Source organism: Callospermophilus lateralis, chromosome 10, assembly GCF_048772815.1.
Source record: "Callospermophilus lateralis isolate mCalLat2 chromosome 10, mCalLat2.hap1, whole genome shotgun sequence".
In the NCBI taxonomy this organism is placed as follows: domain Eukaryota; kingdom Metazoa; phylum Chordata; class Mammalia; order Rodentia; family Sciuridae; genus Callospermophilus; species Callospermophilus lateralis.
The window spans coordinates 127308435-127330891 of NC_135314.1; the positions used below are offsets into that span (position 1 = coordinate 127308435).

The 22457-nt window shown below is 39.9% G+C and overlaps 1 protein-coding gene across 1 annotated transcript in view; it reads right to left on the reverse strand.

Annotated features, from left to right (window-relative positions):
- The window catches only part of Acp3 (acid phosphatase 3), a 69625-nt gene that overhangs the window by 23883 nt on the left and 23285 nt on the right, over positions 1-22457 (reverse strand). Inside the window, exons 4-7 of the mRNA XM_076867078.2 lie at positions 13358-13453; positions 10439-10525; positions 9587-9739; positions 4804-4902 (exon numbers count right to left, since the gene is read on the reverse strand). Coding sequence (XP_076723193.2) covers positions 4804-4902; positions 9587-9739; positions 10439-10525; positions 13358-13453 — 435 coding nt within the window. The remainder of the gene's footprint in view (positions 1-4803; positions 4903-9586; positions 9740-10438; positions 10526-13357; positions 13454-22457) is intronic.

The following is a 22457-nucleotide window of genomic DNA, read 5'->3' on the forward strand; positions in this document are numbered from 1 at the left end:
GGAGGCTCTCCTGTGCATTCGGAGGCTGGTTAGCAGGATCCTGGCCTCTCCCCACTACATGTCAGCAGCACTCCTCATCTTCCAGTTGTGACAGCCCAAAATGTCTCCAGACATTGCCAAGTGTTCCCTGTGAGGCAAATCTGCTCCCCTGAGAACCTCTGTTCTTCACAGAAGACTGCACCAGTAACACTGGCTATGGTATATGCCAACCAAATAATTTTATACACAGTAATTTACTGTTTCTCATTAACACATTAAAATTGCAGACGAATGCTGGCTTTCTGCCACCTGATGCAGGTTTGTGCTGGGATGGAATTGAAGTGCTCTGCTTCAGATTCTCTTTGGAGGTAGGCCAAGTGCAACTCACATGTAAAGGAATGTCTGAGGTGAGAGTGACAGAAGAAAGTGGATCTCAGGCCAAAGCATCCCAGGAAAGCATGACAGAGGCAAAACCTGGTCTCTGGCTATAACCATGAAATCTGGATGAAATGCAGACATTTCCTTAGGGTCTGTTCTATTCTTGGATTGTCATAATGAGACCCATATTCAGCGACCTGCTGAAATGGGCAGCAGTTTCTAGGAAGTCTTTTGAAAGACATCATTGATTGAACACATTTTCTAGGAAACCATAATTTGCCAATATTAATTCCAACATATTTCCATAAAATAAATAGAAATCATTGTTAAAGACCCCACTACCTCCACTCCGAAAGTAAAAGATCCAGGGTCAGATGATTTCAGGGAGGGATTCTACCAAACTTTTTGAGAATAAATGATTCCAATGCTACTTTAACTGTTCCAAAACAAAGAAAAAGAGAGCTTTCAAAAGGCATTTTATGAGTTAGGGTAACATCAATACTGACAAAGACTGCCCAGAAAATAAAACTCTAATTCAATGTCACTTGTATTTACAATGCAAAAGACCTAAGTAAGATATTAGCAAAGAATTCAATGTCACGTTAAAAGAAAGGAAATATATTTGAGAAATGTAAAGATGGCTCAGCATTAGTAAATCTAGGAATATAATTAATCATAGTAATTGATTCAAGGGAAAATAACTGGATTATATTTAAAATGTTAAAAAGATCGTTCAAAAGATTAAACAATCAAAATAGATTTTTAAAAGACACTCAAGAAAATAAGAAAGATGGATGGATGCTTGCTTAACACGATAAAAATGTGTCTACTGTATTTTGATTCAAAAGTCAGCATACTTAATAGGAGGAAACACAGCCACATCAATGTTTATAGCAGCACAATTCACAATAGCTAAACTGTGGAAGCAACCTAGATGCCCTTCAGTAGGTGAATGAATAAAAAGATGTGGCATATCTTATATATATACACATATACACACAATGGAATATTACTCAGCAATGAAAGAGAATAAAATCATGGAATTTGCAGGTAAATGGATGGAGTTAGAGAAGATAATTCTAAGTGAAGTTAGCCAATCCCAAAAAAACAAATGCTGAATGTTTTCTCTGATATAAGGAGGCTGATTCATAATGGGGTAAGAACAGGGAGCATGGGAGGAATAGACAAACTCTAGATAGGGCAGAGGGATGGGAGGGGAAGGGAGCGAGCATGGGATTAGAAATGATGGTGGAATGTGGTGGACATGATTATCCAAAGTACATGTGTGAAGACATGAATTGGTGTGAATGTACTGTGCTGTATATTGTGAAAACAATGTGCTCTATATTATGTAATAAGAATTGTAATGCATTCTGCTGTCATATATAAATAAAAAAAAATAATAACAAAAAGAAAACTAGAGGCAAGCCATTGTCATTTTTAGATATTGCCAATTTTATGATAAATTTACCAGAAACGTGTAAAGCCATATATTAAGAAAATCCTAAAATAATCTTTAAGATAAGAACAGGAAGAATTATGTATCATATTCTTCTTTTTAATTTTTTTTAAATTCTAGGTGGACACAATGTCTTTATTTTACTTTATGTGGTGCTGGGGATTGAACCCAGTACCTCATACGTGCTAGGTGAGCTGGGTGCCGTGGCACATGCCTGCAATCTCAGCAGCTCGGGAGGCTGAGATGGGAACATGGTGAGTTCAAAGCCAGCCTCGGCTATCTCAAGTTGCTCAACAATTCAGTGAGACCCTCTCTCTAAATAAAATACGAAAGAAGGGCTGAGAATGTGGCTCAGTGTTTGAATACCCCTGAGTTTAATCCCCAGTACCAAAACAAAAAGAAAAAGAAAGACTTAACATTGAAAAGTTGCAAATTCTCCTTAAGTTAACTTATAAAGTTAATATTATGTCAGTAAAAACACTAAAAAGTTAAACAAGCTGATTCTAAAGTTCAGAAAGAAATAAAAAGAGAAAACACTCCTTTTGGACAATTGTCAAGAATACAAGTAACAATAAATGTTGGTGAGGATATGGGGAGAAGCATGCACTCCTACATTGCTGATGAGACTGCAAATTGGTGCAACCACTCGGGAAAGCAGTATGGAGATTTATAAAAAAAAAAAACTAGAAATCGAACCTCCAATTGACCTAGGTATCCTACTCCTCAAAGGATTTAAAATCAGCATACTACAGTGCTGTAGCCACACCAATATTTATAGCTGTATAATTCATAACAGCCAAGCTAGGGAACCAACCTAGGTGCCCTTCAACAGATGAATGAATAAAGAAAATGTGGTATATCACAATGGAATAGTTCCCAGCCATAAAGAAGAATGACTTCATGGCATTTGCCAATAAATGGATGGAATTGGAGGCTATCGGGCTAAGTGAAAGAAGCCAGTCTCCAAAAGTCAAGGGTTGAATATTTTCTCTAATATGTGGAAGCTAAGCCAAAATAAGGTGTGCAGGGGGAAAGAATAGAAGAAAGATCAGTGGAGGAGATAAAGGGGAATGAAAGGAAGGGAGAAGAGATGGGATGGGGAAAGATAGTGAAACGAATCTGCCCTAACATTTCTATGTACATATATGAATATATCACAGTGACCCTCACCATCATGCACACACACAAGACACTAATTAAAAATAAAACTACAAGTAAATTGCAGAAAGACCAATGGAGTAGAGGGAAGGGAACAGGAGAAAGGAGGAAGGAAAGAAAAGGGGAAATACTGGGGACTGAACAAATGATATTTCATGGCTTTATAATTATGTCAAAATAAATTCTATTGTCATGTATGACTAAAAAGAACCAATAAAAATACAACCATGAAAACTCAGAAAACAGATCAATGAGGGTGAGCAGCACTTTAGGTATTAAAGTACATTATAAAGTCTCAGTAATTAAAACCATGTTTTTTTTGGGGGGGGGGCTCATAAGAACAATGGAATAGAATACAAATTCCAGAAATCGTCTCCATGTATACAGGAATTTCAATATATAATATCTCAAATTAGTGGGAAAAGAGAAACCATTCAATAAATAGGGATGGGGAAATTAGATACTCTAACAGAAAAAAAAACTTAGGCAGGATGGATATCTAATACCACTATAAACTGTAAATGGGTGCAATATACAAATGCAGAAATAAAGCTGTAGTGAAATTAGAAGAAAGCATTCTAGACTCGCTTAATAATCCAGAACCGAGGAAGCCTTTCCAAAATATAACTGAAAACGTAGAAGATACGTATGAATACATGGATTCACTTACAATCTACATGGCAAAGACACGAAGAACCAAGTCAGGAGACAAACAACGATATAATAAACACCCGTCATGTCACAGACAGAACTATTAAAACAGAGAGAAAAATCCTAAAACTTTGAAGAAAAAAGGAAAACCACTAGTCCAACAAAAAAAATAGTCAAGTGAAAAGATTAGGAAAGAGAGACACATGGCATTTGACTGGATGGAGATGCTTGAGCTGACTCATAGTAGAAGTTCTCGAGCACAGGCTCATGTAATGTGATGAGGGTGAGCTTCCTTGTCTTGCTCCTCATCGCAGAGAGGATGTGTCTAATGGTTCCATTTTCCCCTCATCAGATTGGATATTGTTATGAAATTATTTAGATGCCCAAGGTGTTCACACAGATGGTAAAAGAAAAAGAGTGGAGATGACCCCCCGATTCCATCAATAGGAAAAGGATTAAAATAAATGCTGGTATGTCCATAGATTCAGACACTGCACATTTGTACACAAAACAAAACCAAAACAAAAAAAAAAAGAAAGAATGAAAAGAATAAGGAAAATTTTATGTGCAGATATAAGGTATTTCCAAGATATTTTATTCAATGAAAAAACAGGAACAAAAAAAACCAAAGTGCCCAGCCCTGTGAATAGTACATACTTTTTGTGGAATCAAAGGAGAAACTACCAGAATATACATGTATTAGTTGGTATAAGGGTAAAAAACCTGAAAGACTACATTATAAAAGAATGCTTTTGATTATTGGAGGGGTTTTTAGAGACTTTCCACTGTATTCCTTTGGAAGATTATTTTTGAAATACAAAGCATTCCATCTTCTACCTTATGTGCCATCCTGAAATGGGGGTGACCTTCATAAAACAAAAAAAGGCCTGTCCCTTGTGTAGGAAGACAGGCCCCAGTCACTTGGCCTTAGAAAGCACATGATTTTAGACTTCAGTTAGTCTCATCCAGCTGCTCATGTGCACCTGGCTCTTGCCAGGGACATGGGTACAGGATTTGGCTTCTCTACTGGTTGTGGCTCCCACATAGGGAAGGGGATCAGGTAGAGATGACTTTCCTCATTAAACATTCTAACCCATTGCTGTCACCAGCCACCTGCAGACACATTCATCCCACCCTTTAAAGAAGTCAAAACTTCATTCAATAACCCCACTGTAAACCTTGTAAGGATGAAGCCTCTTCTGGAATTCCTCAGATTTCAAAGTCTCACGCTCAAGTTCTTGAAAACGAGGGCAGTTCCTGGAAGGCAGGTGGAGCAACTGGGGACAAAAGAAAGAGCACAAAGACCTTGATTGGCCAGAAGCACCTTGCCAAGGGAGCTGCGCCATTATTTTAAGCCTTGTTTGGTTAAAGGCAACCTTAGTAAATTAAGATTCAAATGTGCTAGACATGCGCTCAATGCTAAAATAGGAGAAAACAAAACAAGTGGTCTAAGGTCTGAAAACCACAGCATCTGTAACCAGATCCCCCCACCCCCCCAAAAAAAATTCTTTATGATGATTTTTTTTTCTTCCATGAACTTGCCTAAATAGGAATGTGCTGTTTGTAAATGTTCACGCTTGCTGTGAATTACTGTTATCTTGCTTCTTCCTCCTCCCCTTTCATTTCTAGCACTAGGTGCCCATTGGTTATATACCCTCTCCCCCAGGAATATGGAAAATAAATTAGAGGTCGGGAAAGAATCTTAAAGAGATCAACAAACCATTCATTGACTTCGGTTCTTGCAAATTTGCAGACTGTTAAAATAAGGGTACATATTAAATGTATGGGAAAATATAATTTAAAACCTATTAGGAGGACAAAATGATCATCCTAAAATGAGTTTACATCTGATGATCTCTTGGGGTTTTAACTATGCTCCACAGGTGGGTGACACCCAAGTTCATTTTGTTGCTCTTGCTTTCCTGTATTTGTCCTGTATTTCTGGACAACACTATTTGTATATTTCTCCTTGACTTTTGAAGACCTCTAAGGTAACATGTACAGAGCCAAAGTGGACTTCCTCACTTTAAGCCATTTCTTGATAATTTCTCCACTTTTGCCAGTGGCAAAATGTACAACCCGGCTTCATAGACTAATCACTTTTTGGAGGTCTATTTTCAAAATAGATCTGAAATAGGCCCTTGACCTTTAAACCACTTTTGTTTGTTGGCTTTCAAAATACACCCAACAGACTCCTTTCTTTATCTTCATTGTCCCCTACCAGTCCCTGCCAAGGTCATCTGTGTTTCAAATACTGTGAGTGCCTCCTATTTGGCCAATCAAAATCCTTTTCTTCTGCCTTCACAATTCATTCTCCACACAGTAGCTACACTATTGCTTTTTATTTTTATCTTTTAAAGCATTCATCAGATCAGGTTATTTCGTGGTTCCCAACCTTCCTTAACTTTTCATTTGACCTGGAATAAAATCCACACTCAGCATGTTTTCAAAGAGTGTACAGGAAGGTGGCCCCTAATAAACACTCTGCCAATCCTCTCCTGTCCAGCAACACTGTGGGCCTTCTTGCTGTCTCTAAACACACAGGTTGAGGGTCTCTGCATTAACTCCTCCCTGCCTGGAACACATCCCCCACTGATGCTCACCTGGGCTCCTGAAGCCAGCCTGCACGTTAATGTGTTTACTTCTCTCAAAACACTTATCACCATCTGAAATTATTTTATTTACTTCTGTATTTTCTTATCCTATCAAATATAGACCCCCCAGGTGCTGCGGTTGTGGCTCAGTGGTAGAGCGCTTGCCTAGCATGTGTGAGGAACTGGGTTTGATCCTCAGCACCACATGAAAATAAATAAAATAAAGGTATTGTGTCCATCTACAACTGAAAAAAAATTTAAAACAGAATATAGACCCTCAAAAGACCTAGCATCTTGTTTGACTGGTTCACTGCTATAGTGTTAACTCCTAGAACAGAGCTGGTGTGTTAGTGGCTGCTCAGAAAATGTTTCTAAGTTGCTTCCTGCCTGTCATTTCTGCTCCTGTTGGTGACCTTGTCTGGCTTTCCTTCCTCTGACATCTTTTATCATGTAACTTCAGGCCTTCATTTCCTCTTTGCTGAATTGCATCAATAAGTATTCTCTGAGGCTCCAGTGTCTGTTCCTTCTAAATTATTGTCATATGATACTGAAGAGTGTATGCATGCACCCCTCACCTTTCCTACCTCTGAGGTCTGGTTCAAGTCCTTACTCTAGGCAGATTTGAATCACTTCCCTGTGGGAGTTGCATGCAGGTTTTATTCTCTGAACTCGTCCAGCGTGTATAGCTTGTTTTTGACGTCATGTTCTACCATTTTGTTCTGCATGCTTTACTCATGATCATTTTCTTTCATCAAACAGATCATAAGTTAGGGAAGAAACTTGGCCTCGTGTTTTTCTTATATTTCTCTATAACACCCAGCATAGGTCTGGGAGTAACCTTGTGTTGATTGATGATGGATTTGTTAGACTTCATAACTGACAGGAGAGCTTTGTTTGCTTTAGTGAGCAGGTAGCTGGAAGCCAACAGTAGATAATCTTGCTTGTTTCTCTCTCCCTCTCCCTCTTTTTTCCTCTTCTAATAGTACCTGGATTCTCTTTCTTTCTTTCTTTTTTTAAAAATATTTATTCTCAAGTTTTCGGTGGACACAATATCTTTATTTTACATTTATGTGGCGCTGAGGATTGAACCTAGTGCCTTGTGCATGCTAGGTGAGTGCTCTATCACTGAACCACAACCCCAGCCCCTGGATTCTCTTTCTATGTAATTTAATTACTGTCTTTCTGGATTACAGATTAAATAGCTATCCAAGTTTGTGTTGGCTAAATCTGGTGCTCCTATTCAGTCTTTATCTCTGCAGAAAAGCCTATGGGAAAAATTATTTTTTTTCTCTTTGGAAGAAAATTTCCACAAAATTTTGAGAACATGGATAATATAATACTTCACTCCTGATTCTATAAAGGAAGACGGTATATATAAACCATTCTGACTTTTCAGGACATACCATAGAAGTGGTCAATTTAGAATAGATTTATCTTGAGTGGGGTCAGCAGGGGACAGCTGTTTCTACAAAGCACTTGGGGAAAATTCTTAAGCCACTAGGTGCAGCAATTAAGTCAAATCTCTAGAATTACTGGCAGGACAAAGAGGACAGCAACATATCATGGAAGTCACTGTTAAGTGTGTGTGTGGAAGGGTCCACACTAAGCCTCAGGCATAGAGAGATAAGGTAGTGCTATGATTTGAAAATGTCCCCCAGTATTCCTGTGTTGGAGACACTGTCCCCAAATCAGTGGTGTTGAGAGGTGTGACCTTTGGTAGGTGACTGGTCCAAGAGGGCTCTGCCCTCATAAGTGGATCAATGGGTTATTATTATAGGAGCGGCTTTTTAAATTCCTTTTTGTACAGGGGTTGAACCCAGGGGTGCTTAACCAGTGAGCCACATCCCCAGCCCCCTTTATATATATATATATATATATATATATATATATATATATATATATATATATATATATTTTATTAGAGACAAGGTCTCACTAAGTTGCTTAGGGCCTTGCTAAGTTACTGGGGCTGGCTTTGAACTCATGATTCTCCTGCCTCCATCTCCTGAGCCACTGGGATTACAGATGTGCACCATCGCACCGGGCTAGCTTTTTTTTTTTTTTAATAAAATCAAGTACTTTTTGCTTTATCTTGCCATGTGATACCTTCTGCCATGTCATGACCCAGCAAGGAAGCCCTCTTCAGAAGCTAAGCAGATGCTGGTGCCACATTCCTGGCTTTCAGGCCTCAGAGCTACAAGCTAAATGAGCCTCCTTTTTTTTTTTTTTTTTTTCATAAGTTACCTAGTCTGTGCTGCTCACCTGTAGAAATGGAAAGTGATCTAAGATAGATCCTACCCATGATGTAACTATAGGGAAATCAGGAAAGAACCGCTTGTCCCAAACCATTTCCTACATATACACTGGAAGATTAGTTACATATATTTATTACTGTTTTTTTAAAATATCAAGTGTTCTGAAAAGGCTAGAGTTCTTGGTCAGTCCCACCCTGGGTAAATAAGTTTGAGCGTTTCTCTCAAACAGTCCAAGAGAGGTAGCTTGGTTTACAGTTCTCAAGCCTGGCTGCCAATGGGATCATCTAGGTATACTATTTCTAAAATACTGATGCCTGGAGACTCTGGTTTGTTATGAGGAGTGCCCTGGCCATTAGGAGTTTTGAAAATTCCCCAAGAGATTCGAATAGACAAACTAAGTTTGAGAATCACTATTTTACAGGTAACAAAACTAGACAGGTCTAGTTTGGGTGATAGGAGTACTGTTTACCAGCTTTGTGGCTTTGGACCAATTTTGTTATTTTACCTCTCTGAGCAGTCTTTCTCCTTGCGATCAAAGAACAATAGTATTGTCCATCTCAGGTTGTCATGAAAGGCAAATATGAGGGCATATATATAAAGTGTGGGGAGCAATTATGAACTCAGCTCTTTCTTTTTTTCCCTACCCAGGAATGTAGATTTTCTCTGGGGAAGGAGTGTTTGGTAAGTAGGGAGATCTGTGCCCAAATTGTGTTGGGCACCCAAAGCCTAGAAACTGAAAGCAGCCCACTGGAAGGGAGGGAGACAGAGAGACAGGGAGGAGGTCAAGAGGGACAAACTGGCAGAAGTTGAAATGGTGGCAAAACAAAGTGGATGGTAGAGATCTAAAGAAATATTCAGTTCCTACTCCTTCTGCCTAGGGCTTTCCATGTCCTACTATGACTGTCCCTTGAATTCTTTAATTCCTTCCTTCCTTCCTTCCTTCCTTCCTTCCTTCCTTCCTTCCTTCCTTCCTTCCTTTCTTTCTCTCTTTCTAGAAGTAAAACTCTACAGCCCAAAGTACATTCAGACTCCCAAATCCACAGTTCTGAGAAGCCCACGAAATCCTCCTTCCAGGGCCACGTGATATCTCCTGGACCTCTCCGTATACTGACCCGATCTTCAGAGATAGCAACAGTGTGGACTGGGATGGGCTGCCAGGGTAGGCTGGGGTTCCAGATGCTGGTGCCCTCTGGGGGAAACAGGGCTGCTAGGTTTGTCATAGCACTCATCAAAGTCCGGTCAACATCCGTGCTTCGAACATAAACCTAGAATGGAAAAATCAAAGTAGAAGATTGTTTTTTGTTTTTTTTTGTACTGGGGATTGAACCCAGGGGCGTTTTACCATTGAGCCACATCCTCCCCAGCCCTTTATATTTTTTACTTTGAAACAGGGTATTGCTTAAGTTGTTTAGGGTTTCACTAAGTTGCTGGGGCCGGCCTCAAACTTGTAATCCTCCTGCCTCAGCCTCCTGAGTTGCTGAGATTACAGGTGTATGCCACCATGCCTCAAAACAGAAGCCAATTGAGAAAAAACATGAAGGTCCCCTGCAGCCCTACTGTGGAGCTGGCCGGGTACTAGAGAAAGTGCAGGACAGTCATACTGGACTATTAGCAGACATTGTAGTAACTTCATAAACATAATATGTTACAAAATGAGTAATATTCTGAGCATACCATGGGATAAAGCCACTTAGAAGGACAATAGTTGAATTGACAAATGACACCAATTAAGCAATGTCTACTTGCCAAGCCAAAGTATTTACACAAGCATCCATAAAAATTTGAACTTACTCATATTTATACAGTTTTAGGAAAAAATAATCCTATAAAGACAAGTACATTTGTAAACAAGATCTCTGACTAATATAAGTACCTTGGAAAATAAAACAGGTAAAACACTTATACATATTCATAATTAATTTTTTTCAAGGGTCAAGGTTCCTGCCGTTAGCACCCCAACTTGCCTGTTCATGTTTATAGGACTTATTCAAGAATTTATCATATCTTTTCCTTAAATATTGTCCAAGTTCATAATGCTGTTCCATGCCTCTCTGTGGGAAAAAAATAAAAGCAAAAATTAGTGAAAGAAAGTGAAATTGTCTCTTCTCTTCTAATTGTAACTGTGGAATGAATAAGGTATGATTCAATAGTTGCAAAATAACAACACATAGATACATAAAAATAAAAACAGTTGCAATCTTTAGTCAGAACTCTCGGACCCCCTGAGAAGACTAATTCACCTTTATTAGCACGTAACATAGGAACTTGCACCTCATATGTGTTTAGTTGATAGTTGGTGATTGATCTAATTAAAATAAATGACTCATCTCTGGTTTGGTAGTAGGATCCTTGATGGTAGGGTATTGAAAGGGACTGGTTGACCACTAGGTGGGGATTTTGTGAATGAAATCCAACTATGTGATGAAGGTGGGCTTGATGAATCTGAAGGTGCCTTTCAACCTTCGGATGCAATGAATGACTTATTATCCGTACAGTTTATTTATGACTGATTCATAAAGAACTAAAACTTATTAATCAAAGTGTAATCTGTGAATCAGAAATATTATCATCACTTGAGGTCACATTCGAAATACAATTCTGGAGCCCCACTCTTGACCGCTCAGTGAGAATCTTAGGGGGTTGAGCTTAGGAATATGTTTTCAGCAAGCTCTCTGAGACCTTTTAAGGGACAGCAAATACTGAGATGCATTGCATTAGCTCAGTGGTCCTCAAGTATTACTGAGCATCAGGAATAAAACTACATAGAAGTGCTGTTGAAATACAGATTCCTTAGGAGCTCCCCCCAAATTCTAGCTTATTGTATCCTGGGGGGAGGGGGTCATGGAATTGGCATTTTAACAAGTACTCCAACTGATTCAGATGCAGGAAGTAGAGCACTGTGCTTTGAGAACACTGCTGCAGATTTGTCTTGAATCCAGAGCCTCATCAGATTTCAAGAGCTAGAGAGGATGTGGCCGCCTGGTTGCTGCTTGGCTGCACCTGCTCATTAGCTTGTCACTGTTGAGCACCACTATTATCACCTTCCATGGGGACGAATGTGGGGAAAGAATGACGTGGGGACCACGATTGGGTACCTGATGAAGCAGGGATTTGGGGTCTTGTTGTGTTCTTATGGCTAACTTTTGGGGAAACAGTCATCTCTTGTACAAAGCAATGGTTTTCACATTTTAGCATGGCACATAGAATGACCTGGGGGACTTATTAAAACATAGATTTCTAGGCTTTAGCATTAAAATCTCTATCTCACTGTTTTAGAGCAGGGCCAGGGAATTTACATTAAACAAGGTGCTAGGCAATGGTGAGGCTGCTGGTCCAGGGCCCATACTTGCAGAGCCATTGATCTAGAGATTCATCATCCCATCATTATGCCAATTAGACGTTCCTGGCCAAAAGCAGAAATTGGAGCTCTAAACCTTTACCACTTAAGGAGTGTGCCATATACTAGTACCACTGGCATCATCTGGAAGTCTGCCAGACATGCAGAATCTCAGGCCTCACATCAGACCTGCTGAATTAGAATCTGCATTTTTAACAAAACATTTGCACACAAAAGCTTGAGACTCAATCCCAATGCATCCAGCTGGCTAAACATCAAATTCTAATGTCATCACTTCAGAGGAATCACATGAAACAGCACCCCCACCCCCACCAAAGGCAATGCACCCAGGGACCTTAACTTTGGCTTATTAGCTATTAAGAGCATGATGGTGTCTTCCCCTAGCCTCTCACTCACTCTCAGTCTTACCAACTTCAGAAAACAGCTGCCATCATGAAAGCCAGGATCCCCCCGCCATGATTCTCCAAAAACAAACAACATAAAGGACAATGCTGTTGAGAAGTCACCCAAATAGCAAATTCTCAGGACCCTTAATTTTTTTCTCCCATAATTTGTATTTTTTTCTACCCCCACCTATGAATTTCCCTATAGTTTCAGTGACTCACTCTTATCACAAAGCAAAAGGGTGATACAGGGAGAGATGCAGCCTTTGGCTCCAGACTGCCTGCCTGCCCCAAGGCTGAAGTGCTTGCAAGGGGCCCACAAGGAAAGCACCTTAGAGGATCTCACAAAAACAGAAGAGAGGCCAGCAGAGGAAGGGGATGGAGAGAGAGAGGGAGGAGGGAAGAACTGGGGAACGAAATCTACCAATTTGTTCTATGTCCATGTATGAATATACCACAACGAATCCCGTTTTATAATGTATGTGTATTATATATAACACGCTAATTAAATTAACAACAATAATAATAATTATCAAAGAGAGATCAGAAGAGTAAGTGGATGGAGAGGAAGAAGGGGGGAAGAAGGGAAGGTCCTGGGGAACGAGACTGATCGAGTTATGCTATGTTCATGAATATGCCATAGTGGATTCCATTATTATGTATAATTAATTATAATGCACCAATAAAAATAAATAATAAAAGAAAACATTTCAGAAATTGTTCCCAGAGCCCACTAAAATTCCTAGACTTTAGCCCACCCCTGCGACCCTTACAGACTTAACAACTAGCTCCCTTTTTTTGTTCTGAGAGCCAGCCGGGTCAATGCTGTGTCTCCTTTCTGCTCCAGCAAGAGGTGCCAATAAAAAAATTCTCGTCTCTGACACAGTTGTCCCTTAATCTGATTCTTCTGATGGAGAATATGAGGACACACAGAGCCAAGTACATATTCAGTGTATTGATTAGAAGATTTTTTTTTCCCTCTCTCTCTGTTCAACATTTCTAAATTCACAGATTCTGTAGTTCATATATAGCTCCTGTGTTTGGGTAAAGCCAAAAAGGTAAAAAGCATCAAAACAGTGACAATTCTACACTCATTTACCCTGGAGACTCATCCACAACCTTCAGCTGGGCATCCAACCAACCTGGGTGAGCTGACCAAATCCTTGGGGCCAGGAGGATTCCTTAATGGGGTCGTTAGGAAATGTCTCAATGGGACTTCGGTCTCCATGCCGAAATACCTGAAAAGACACATGAGACAGTAGTTTTACAAACTTTACTTGGTTATTTTGCTTCTGTTTGTCATAATAGTTTCTTCTAAACCTCTGGTTCTCAACCTTGGAGTCCCACTGTAATTGCCTGGGAAGTTCTAGAAAATTCGGAGGACTAATTAAACCAAAAGTATCTCCAGTGATTTTGGTTTAATTAGTCTGGAGTTTTAGCTAGGGCTTCAGAATTTTTTTTTTTTTAAACATCTTTCCAAGTAAACCTCAGGTTAAGAATCACTATTCATCCTGTTAGAATCAGGATGATTAGCCAATGGGAGGTGGATGATACATGCATGGAGACAGTCCTTTCTATATGTCAGATAGGGTAGGAAGGAACACAAAGCTTGCAGAACCACTTTATTGCAGACAGACACTGGTGAGAAATTCTTCCCTTAATTATGATTACTGAAATGGTGGTGTTAAATTTTTACATTTAATAAAAATAGTTATTTTAAGCAACACATTCCATTTGTGGATATTTTGAGTCAATGATTTATTAGCTGTAGGAGGTTAAGGATAAAGGAATTACAGATAGGGAGATGTGGAAGGCTGATTCTCAATACTCTATAATAACACACTTCTGGATTTGTGTGCACATCCTACAATTTTCACTGAACATTTCTTTTTGGAAAGAGTGTGGACTTTTGGAACCTTGGTACTTTGATTATAATATGCTTTCAGAATAGCATATCCCACCAAAACCAAAGCTATTTGATAAGTAAAAAGTAAAAAAAGAAAAAGAAAAATACTCAAGAAGTATAAGAAAAAGTCTACACTGATGTCAGCAAATATTTTTGATATAGAGGAAGCTGTGTCTGCATAATGCTGTGCTTTATCTGAGATCACCTGTACTTGTTGCTTATACTCCCTGGCTAGGATGTTCCATTGAAGAGTAAGCCAAGAGGTTGCTCTTTTGAAACCTTGTAAAACAGCTCAATAGACACAGAATAAGCAGCACTCTCAAACTTTAGTTATCTTTGAGAAGGAATTCCAGGACAGGGCAGGGGGCTTCTTTGAAGACCTGGATTGTCTCTCTGGTATTGAAGAAAGCCATTGGCCCCCTAAACCAGTGAGAATTGAAAACTTCCATGGAATAGACTACAAGAAACAAAGGAACAGTTGTATAGTGGATTGTAACAAACTGTTGGGGTCAGTTAAGGAAATAAGGTCATGAAAGGCCGGTCACCTTCCAGCAGGAGGAAAAGCTGCATTTTGTCTTGTGAGCACCTACTGCTACTTACTGGTTTCTAAGGGTGACTCAGTCACCATCGGGAACTATTAGTGCTTCTCTTTTAACAATCCAAACACACCTTAGACTTTTTAGATCCCAAATAATTGGCCATCGTACATTCCCAGATCTGGGTAATTAAAGTTGTCCTACGGTGTCAATAGATTCTTAGCTGTGTATTGGGCGTTTCCCAGGGTTTCTCAACCTCAGCGCTGTTGATGTTTTAGGCTGGGTAATTCTCTGCTGTGGGGCTGTCTTGCATATTGTAGGAGGTTTAGCAGAACGTGGCCTCTGTCCACTAGATAAAAGCAATGTTCCTCTACTGCGACAATCCAAAAACCGAAATCACCCCCAGCTGAGAGCCCGAGTCAGCTAAGGAGAAGTCAGATGAGACAGCTTGTACTGAAATGATTCAATGCAATTCAATAACACGACAGCAGCTCCTCACCCTTTCACTTGCTTTGTCCCGGAAACATGCCAGGTGCTACCCCTACATTTAATCCTCCCATCAATTCTACAAAGCAGTTGTTATTATTATTATTTCCATTTCATATATGAGGAAATTGGCTTTAAGTAAGGGAGCTGCCCAAGCTTGCTCAGCATGTAAGCGGTAGTGCTCATCTGATGCAGCCCGTGTGCCTCCACACCACAAGCTTTCCCACTGCTGAGGGAGGATCACAGCTCCAGGTTTACTCCTCAGACTTCCCACAGATAACCAGGATGATCTGGGACTTGGAGAATTTTTTATAGACTCTACTAAATGTACGTTTTTTCCTCTAAGACTGGGATGTATACATGTGCATGAGTGTGTGTGTGTGTGTGTGTGTGTTGCGTCAGAAACAAAACAAATCCCAAAGAAACAATCCCAAAGGCACCATGAATTATGCGCATGACTTTGAGAATGAAACCGAGAGTTGGGTACGGTGGCATATGAGTGTCATCCCCACGGCTTGGGAGGCTGAGGCAGGAGGATCATAAGTTCAAAGCCAGCCTCAGCAACTTAGCAAGGCGCTAAGCAACTTCGTGAGATTTGTACCTTAAAATGAACTAAAAGGAATGGGGATGTGGCTCAGTGGTTAAGCACCCCTGGATTCAAATCCCAGTAATAAAAAAAAAAATTTTTTTTTCTTGGAAACTTAAAAAAGGGTTAGGGGTATCTAGCTCAGTGGAAGAGTGCTTGTCTAGCCAGCACCACAATAAATACATAAATCCATCTGAGGTTATGCATCCAAATGGCAGAATGACCTGAGACCAAAAAACGAGTGTGGTTGTCAGAGCAGGGTGTGTGTTGAAAAGCAGAGCACTAGAACGTAATCACGAGACTTGAGCAAGCTTCCTCACTCTGACCTATGTTCAGGATCAAGGGCACTGCCCTCTGATTCAGTGAGATTTGAGAGTTACTGAGGTAGTGGCTCAAATGTGCTGTGAACTCTTTGCAGGGGATTCCTATAGAAATGCTTACTAAACCATCCCCCACCTCTGGGCTGGGAATCAAAAAGCCTGCGTATGTGTGTGTGAGAGAAAGTGTGTGTATGTGCCTGTGTAAATGCTTCCATGTGTGCAGATGGTGTTCTTTGAGCTTCTGGAGTTCCACAAGCCAACTGGAGTTCTTGAAGTATTTCTAGACATCCCTTTTTTTTTTTTTTTTTTTTTTTTTGGTACCAGGGATTGAACCCAGGGGCTTTTAACCACTGAGTCACATCCCAAGCTCTTTTTATCTATTTATTTTTTATTTTGAGACAGGGTCTTGCTAAGTTGGCTAGAGCCTCACTAAATTTCTGAGGCTGGCCTTGAGCTTGTGATCCTCTTACCTCAGCCTCCCCAAACCACTGGGATTACAAGTATGTGCCACTACACCTGGCTGTCTAGGCATTTTTTTTTTTTTTTTTTTTTTTGGTACCAGGGATTGAACTCAGGGGCACTTAAGCACTGAGCGACATCCCCAACCCTTTTTTTTTGTATTTTATTTAGAGGCAGGTTCTCACTGAGTTGCTTAGGGCCTCACTAAGTTGCTGAGGCCAGCTTTGAACTCACAATCTCCTGCCTCAACCTCCGGAGCCACTGGGATTACAGGCATTCTTAAGGTTGTAGTAGGACAGTGTTCTTAACTGCTGCTTTACCAGATTCATTATCTCTGTTTCAGTCTAACAATCCTACTCTGTGAAATCCTTTAGTAATTTAAAAATATATTATTAGGGGCTGGGGATATAGCTCAGCTGGTAGAGTGCTTGCCTTTCATGCACAAAACCCTGGGTTCAAGCCCCAGTACCACAAAAACAAAACAAAACAACAACAACAACCCCTACATTATTAGCAGTCAATTTTTGCAGTATTAGTAGTAATCCCAATAGGAAGCTGTCCAAGATAATAACAACACCTTATATTTGCACAAACCTTCATGCTTTGTAGAATCCTTCCCTTGCTATTTATTAATTCCTGAATAAGGGCAGGAATAAGGGCACTCAGCAAACCAGGAAACTGAGGCTCAAGGCAATTGAATGAGTTGTCCAGATCATGAGTGCTTGGTCATAGTTTTCCCACTGCATTGCATTCATTTTACCTTTGCAAAATTATAGGAAATCTTAAAAAACCAAAAGTTCATCTCCCATGACGGGCCCTGCTGCATGGAATCTGCTAAACAGATTTGTTGTGTGGCTTAGGATATGGGGACACTGGTGAGTATGGTCAAGACAAGTCCAGTTCTTCTGTCCACGAGCAGTCACATGTTCCTTTATAAAATGTCAATCGGAATGCCACTTGACTGATTAGGATGCCCTCACGTTCTCTCATTGTATTAAATGTTCTTTCATGGAGAACTTTAAAGAGGTATATGAAAGTCGAGATTTTCATGATGAGCTCCTGTAAGCCCACCACTGACTCCAACGATTTTCAACTTGTGTGTCCTTAGGCTTGTTTCATTCAGATCCTCATCATCCTAAGACATTGTGTTCTACTTCTCTTTGCATAGGATTTAAAGTTCTTACAAGGACCCACAAAACCCTACCTATGTGGCCTCTTCTAATCTCATGTCCTCACCTCACATTCTTGCTAAGTCTGCTTAGCCACAAGGGTCCTTCTGTCCTTCCAGTCCTAATGGCTTTGCCTCGGATGTTCTGTTGGCTTTGAATGTCCTACTTCTACTTCTGCTGGCACACACACTCACTAAATTCAGGTCTGTCCTGGAAAACATGGTCGCTGGAGAGAGGCCTTCCTGGACTATTCATTATAGAGAAAGTCCTGCTCAATCTCAAGCTCATCTCACTGTTTCGTTTTCATCCTTGACATTTTCTCGGTTTTTTAAAAAAAATTTATTTATTAAAAATTGAAATCATGTATTTAAAAAAATCAATAAAACTAAAACTAAAACAAAACAAAACAAAACAAAAAAACAATTGGCTCCCTTTCTTCCTATGAACTCCTTGAAAGCTGCCAGAAGCTCTCTATATCTCCAAATGGTGCCTGGAACATATTAATACACACACATAGAGACATGCACAGGCCTGTTTGGATCCTAGATTGGCTCTAGTTCCCCAGGCACCTGGCGGCTTTCTTTCTAGCCTTTCCATTTCATAAGGGTTTTTGATTTTCATCCTCACTCATCAGCAAAGTGTGCCATGTATACTCCTCTCTTTCTTTTCCTTCCCTCATCTTTCCCTTTTTTCTTCTTAATTTGTATCTTTGATCCTCAAACAGTGAGTGTGTCCCTAGATTAGCCTGGAGTCTCATAAAACATCTTGCCATCATGTCGGGCTGCGAACTCATGACACTCCACAAACTGGGGGATGACTCTGGAAATCCTGAAAGGGACTTTGGCTCTTGATATCAAATTCTTCTCCCTATTCTTTTTTTTAAGGCACATTCTAAATCTTAAAAAATCTTTTGATGCCCAAAGATTTCCATTCAAAAGAGTCCATTTTATTTTCTTTTCTTCAGGAACCGAGAAATAAATCCATTGGTAAAGAGGATCAGAAAAAATAAAATATTTTGGGCAAAAATGACGATTCATGTAAACGAATGCCACTCCAGAAGACAAGCTGACTGGCTAGGAAAGGAATCAGCATGAGAGACATCCTGCGTTCCCCTTGAGACAGGACTAGCAGGACTTTTATCCAGGACCCAGGAAGAACTAGAGACACGCAAGAAAGGGAAGCGGTGAAATCTGCGGATTACATTGTGTTGCAAGCTTTGTAATAATACAGCAAAGAGTTCGGACTTTCCAGTCATTTAGGCCAGGTGTCAAACCCTTGCTGTTGTGTTTTGAATCTATAATTGTCACGTATTAGGCAACACAGCCATGTTCAGAGGTGAAAAGATTGGATCCTGAGAGCTATAGCCTCATAATCTATTTGATTAATAATTTGAATGGATTATTGGGTTGGAACTGTAGGGAGATGAAGCATGACTGCAGGAAACAGGTCATTAGGAACATACCCTGGGGTACTATATCTTCTTGTCCTTGACTGGTCATATGCTCGTTCTCTCTCTCTCTCTCTCTCTCTCTCTCTCTCTCTCTCTCTCTCTCTCTCTCTCTCTCCCCCAGCTGCTATTCACAGAGTTTCTCCACAACATCTTTCCACCATGATGTTCTACTTCACTTCAAACACAGAGAAAATGCAATTGGCCACCCATGGTCTCAAACCTCTGAGCCCCAAATAAGCTTTGTCTCCTTCAAGTCGTTTTTGACAGTTATTTTGGTCACAGGGACAAAAAGCTGGCTAACATACTTGTCTTGTCAACTAGCTGAGAGACCCTGGGAAAATGATTTAACTTACCGTTCTGTGTGCCTCAATTTCCTTTTCTGTATGACAAGAAAATCATTATCTAACAAGCAGGAACAGCATGAGAATTAAATGTGTATTATATGTGAGGTTATCTGCATAGTACTGAGCACACGGGAGGCATTCAATATATGGGATTTATTATTACATTTGTTGCTATTTTTTGTTATTGTAGTACATATTTAACCTAGTTATCCTGTATATTTTCTTTCCTGCTGGCAATATTTTGTAGCATAGAGGACAAATGAGAAGTACCTATTGAGCAAAGAGAAACAGTCTTCTCCTTTAGGAAATACCTCTGTTGATTTCTAATCCTCTCTCCTCTGCTTGCATTTACCTAAGAGCAGTAGTTAATTATTCCTTTGGATTTAGGACATTTTGAAATCTTAAAGTGCCCACAGTGGCACCCTGGTTGGCTGAAATGTCTTGGGCTAAACACAATTTACCTGATGAATTCACTATCCCGAAAATCTGCAAAACACTTGGGCCTAAAACTTTGCTTACAAATTCCTGTAAGCAAACTGAACTACCTCCTCTCTGGCCCAACCCCAACACTCAGAGCACAGTGGTGTCCTCAGCAATCCTCTCTGAAGAACCTGCAGGGTTCCAAAGACAATGTGCTGTTCCTTGGTTCCAATGACAAGGGAGTCACACGTCAGAAAAAAGACACTGTAGGGTTATTTGTGAAGCAAGATGAAAGTCCTGCTTTCTGTTTCCTGATAGAAAGTTTCACGTGATGACCTTCTTGCCAAGTCTGAAGGTTTAGGTAGGCCATCTGAAGTTACATCTCGAGTCCCCAGGATAGTTTAGATTATGAGATGTCCCCCAATAAGCTCCTGGGTCAGACAACACAGGAATATTTAGAGGTGGGATAATTAGGTTAGGAGAGCTGTAGCCTAATTAGTGTAACCTATTAATCCATCTGATGGATTAATAATTTGAATGGATCGCTGGGTACTAATTTGGGGCAAGTAGGTAGATAATATTATGTGCCTTATCAGTAATTGTAAGGATTCAAAATACAAAATAAATAAATAAATGAAGTGCCTGGCATCTGGTGGAAGCTCACAATCTGTTAGCTATAATTGCAATTCTGCTTTAACAGAAGTGGAAAAGAAAATGTGTGTGGGAAGGACTTACAGATCTTGAAAGTTCATGCCTGTGGCCCAAAGCACTGTTCAAACATGAACAATGGAGATGAAGGCAAATAAAAACACAGTAATAACTGGTCTGTTCCAGCTAAGTTATGAAAGAACTCAATGGGTGAGTCCATCGATGTGTAAAATCTGTTTAACTTTTGGAGCCACATTTTGAATATATTTCTTCAGTTTTTTTAAAAAATATTTTTTTTAGTTGTCAACAGGTCTTTATTTTATTTATTTACACGCAGTGCTGAGAATCAAACCCAGTGCCTCACACATGCTAGGCAAGTGCTCTGCCACTGAACCACAATCCCAGCCCTATTTCTCCAGTTTTTATTGGATCAGAGACCCAATGTTGAGGAAAAAAAAGAATCAAATTTAAAAGATGTGTAAATGCCTCATCCTTTTTAGAATAAAGAGAATAACTTCAGAAAACAACAACAACAACAACAAAAAATCCCCTTGGCATTTTAGCTGGACCTGGAAACTCCCACTTGTAATCCCAGCAACTCAGGAGGCTGAGAAAAGGATCACAAGTTCAAAGCCAGCCTCAGCAACTTAGCAAGACCCTAAGCAACTTAGTGAGACCCTGTCTCAAAACAAAATATAAAAAAAACTGGGGATGTGACTCAGTGGTTGAGACCCCTTGGACTCAATCTCCAATACCAAATAAATAATTAAATAACCCCCATCATTTTAATTAACTGGTCACATGAATATCATAAAGCATACACACAGGGAAATCATGTGGATATATGCATATTAATTTTAGTGACAATATTTGGAGCATTTACTAATGGGGCTGATATGTACATTTTGTACTTATCACAGCTCCACAACAACTCCTCCAGGTGCTTTTATCTCTATTCAATCGATGATGAAACTGAAGCACATATAGTTCAAGTTACTTATCTAAAATCACATAGCTTGTAAGGGGTTGCGCAGACATTCAAACCCAGGTAGTATGATTCTTAGGCCTGCTGTATTGTGTATATAGTCAAGAGTACCATAAATTTCTTTGGTATTTATTCCTCATATTCCTTAGGTTTTCCCGATATTTAATATCTTTTATGCTTTCTATCTCCTGGGCATCACTATCTTTCCAGTAACCCGAGTTAGAAAAAACACAGAATCCTTTTGGTTTCTCCCTTTTCCTTACTACTCACATTCAACCCACAGGGATTCTGCTTTCACAATTCAAAACAATTATCCATTCTTTTCCAATTCTCCTTTTTCCTGATCTAACTTAGGTCTCCCCCATGCTTTGTTTGAACTATGGTCATAGCCCCTCTCTGTTCTCCCCTCCCGCCTCTCCCTTCCTCAAGCCATACTGGACCCCCAGAACTGAGCCTCCATCATGAAAAAAATAAGTTAGAATTCATAGAGGGGAAGGCTGGAGTGCAGAGAAGCTAAGTAGTCTGTCCAAGGTTCTAGGAGAGATGGTAAACATTCAACACTTCCATTCTATTCTCCTTTCATTGCTTCCTTTAAGTCACATGTGTTCTTATTCAAGTTGCAAGTTCTGTAATAATGAAGGATCATCTAGAACCTTAAGACACTATGCTAAGTAAATAAGCAGGTCAAACAAAGACAACTACTGAGACTAACCCAACTCACAGAGACAGAACATGGAATGGCATTTGCCAGGGGCTAGAAGGAGGAAGAAAGGGGATCTATTTTTCAATGGATACGGAGTTTCAGTTTTACAAGATGGAAGGAGTTCTGGAGATGCAGGTGATGGCAGTACAACTCACAGATGTACTTAATGCCACTGAACTGTACACTTAAAAATGGTTACGATAGTAAATTTTATGTTTTCTAACACCATT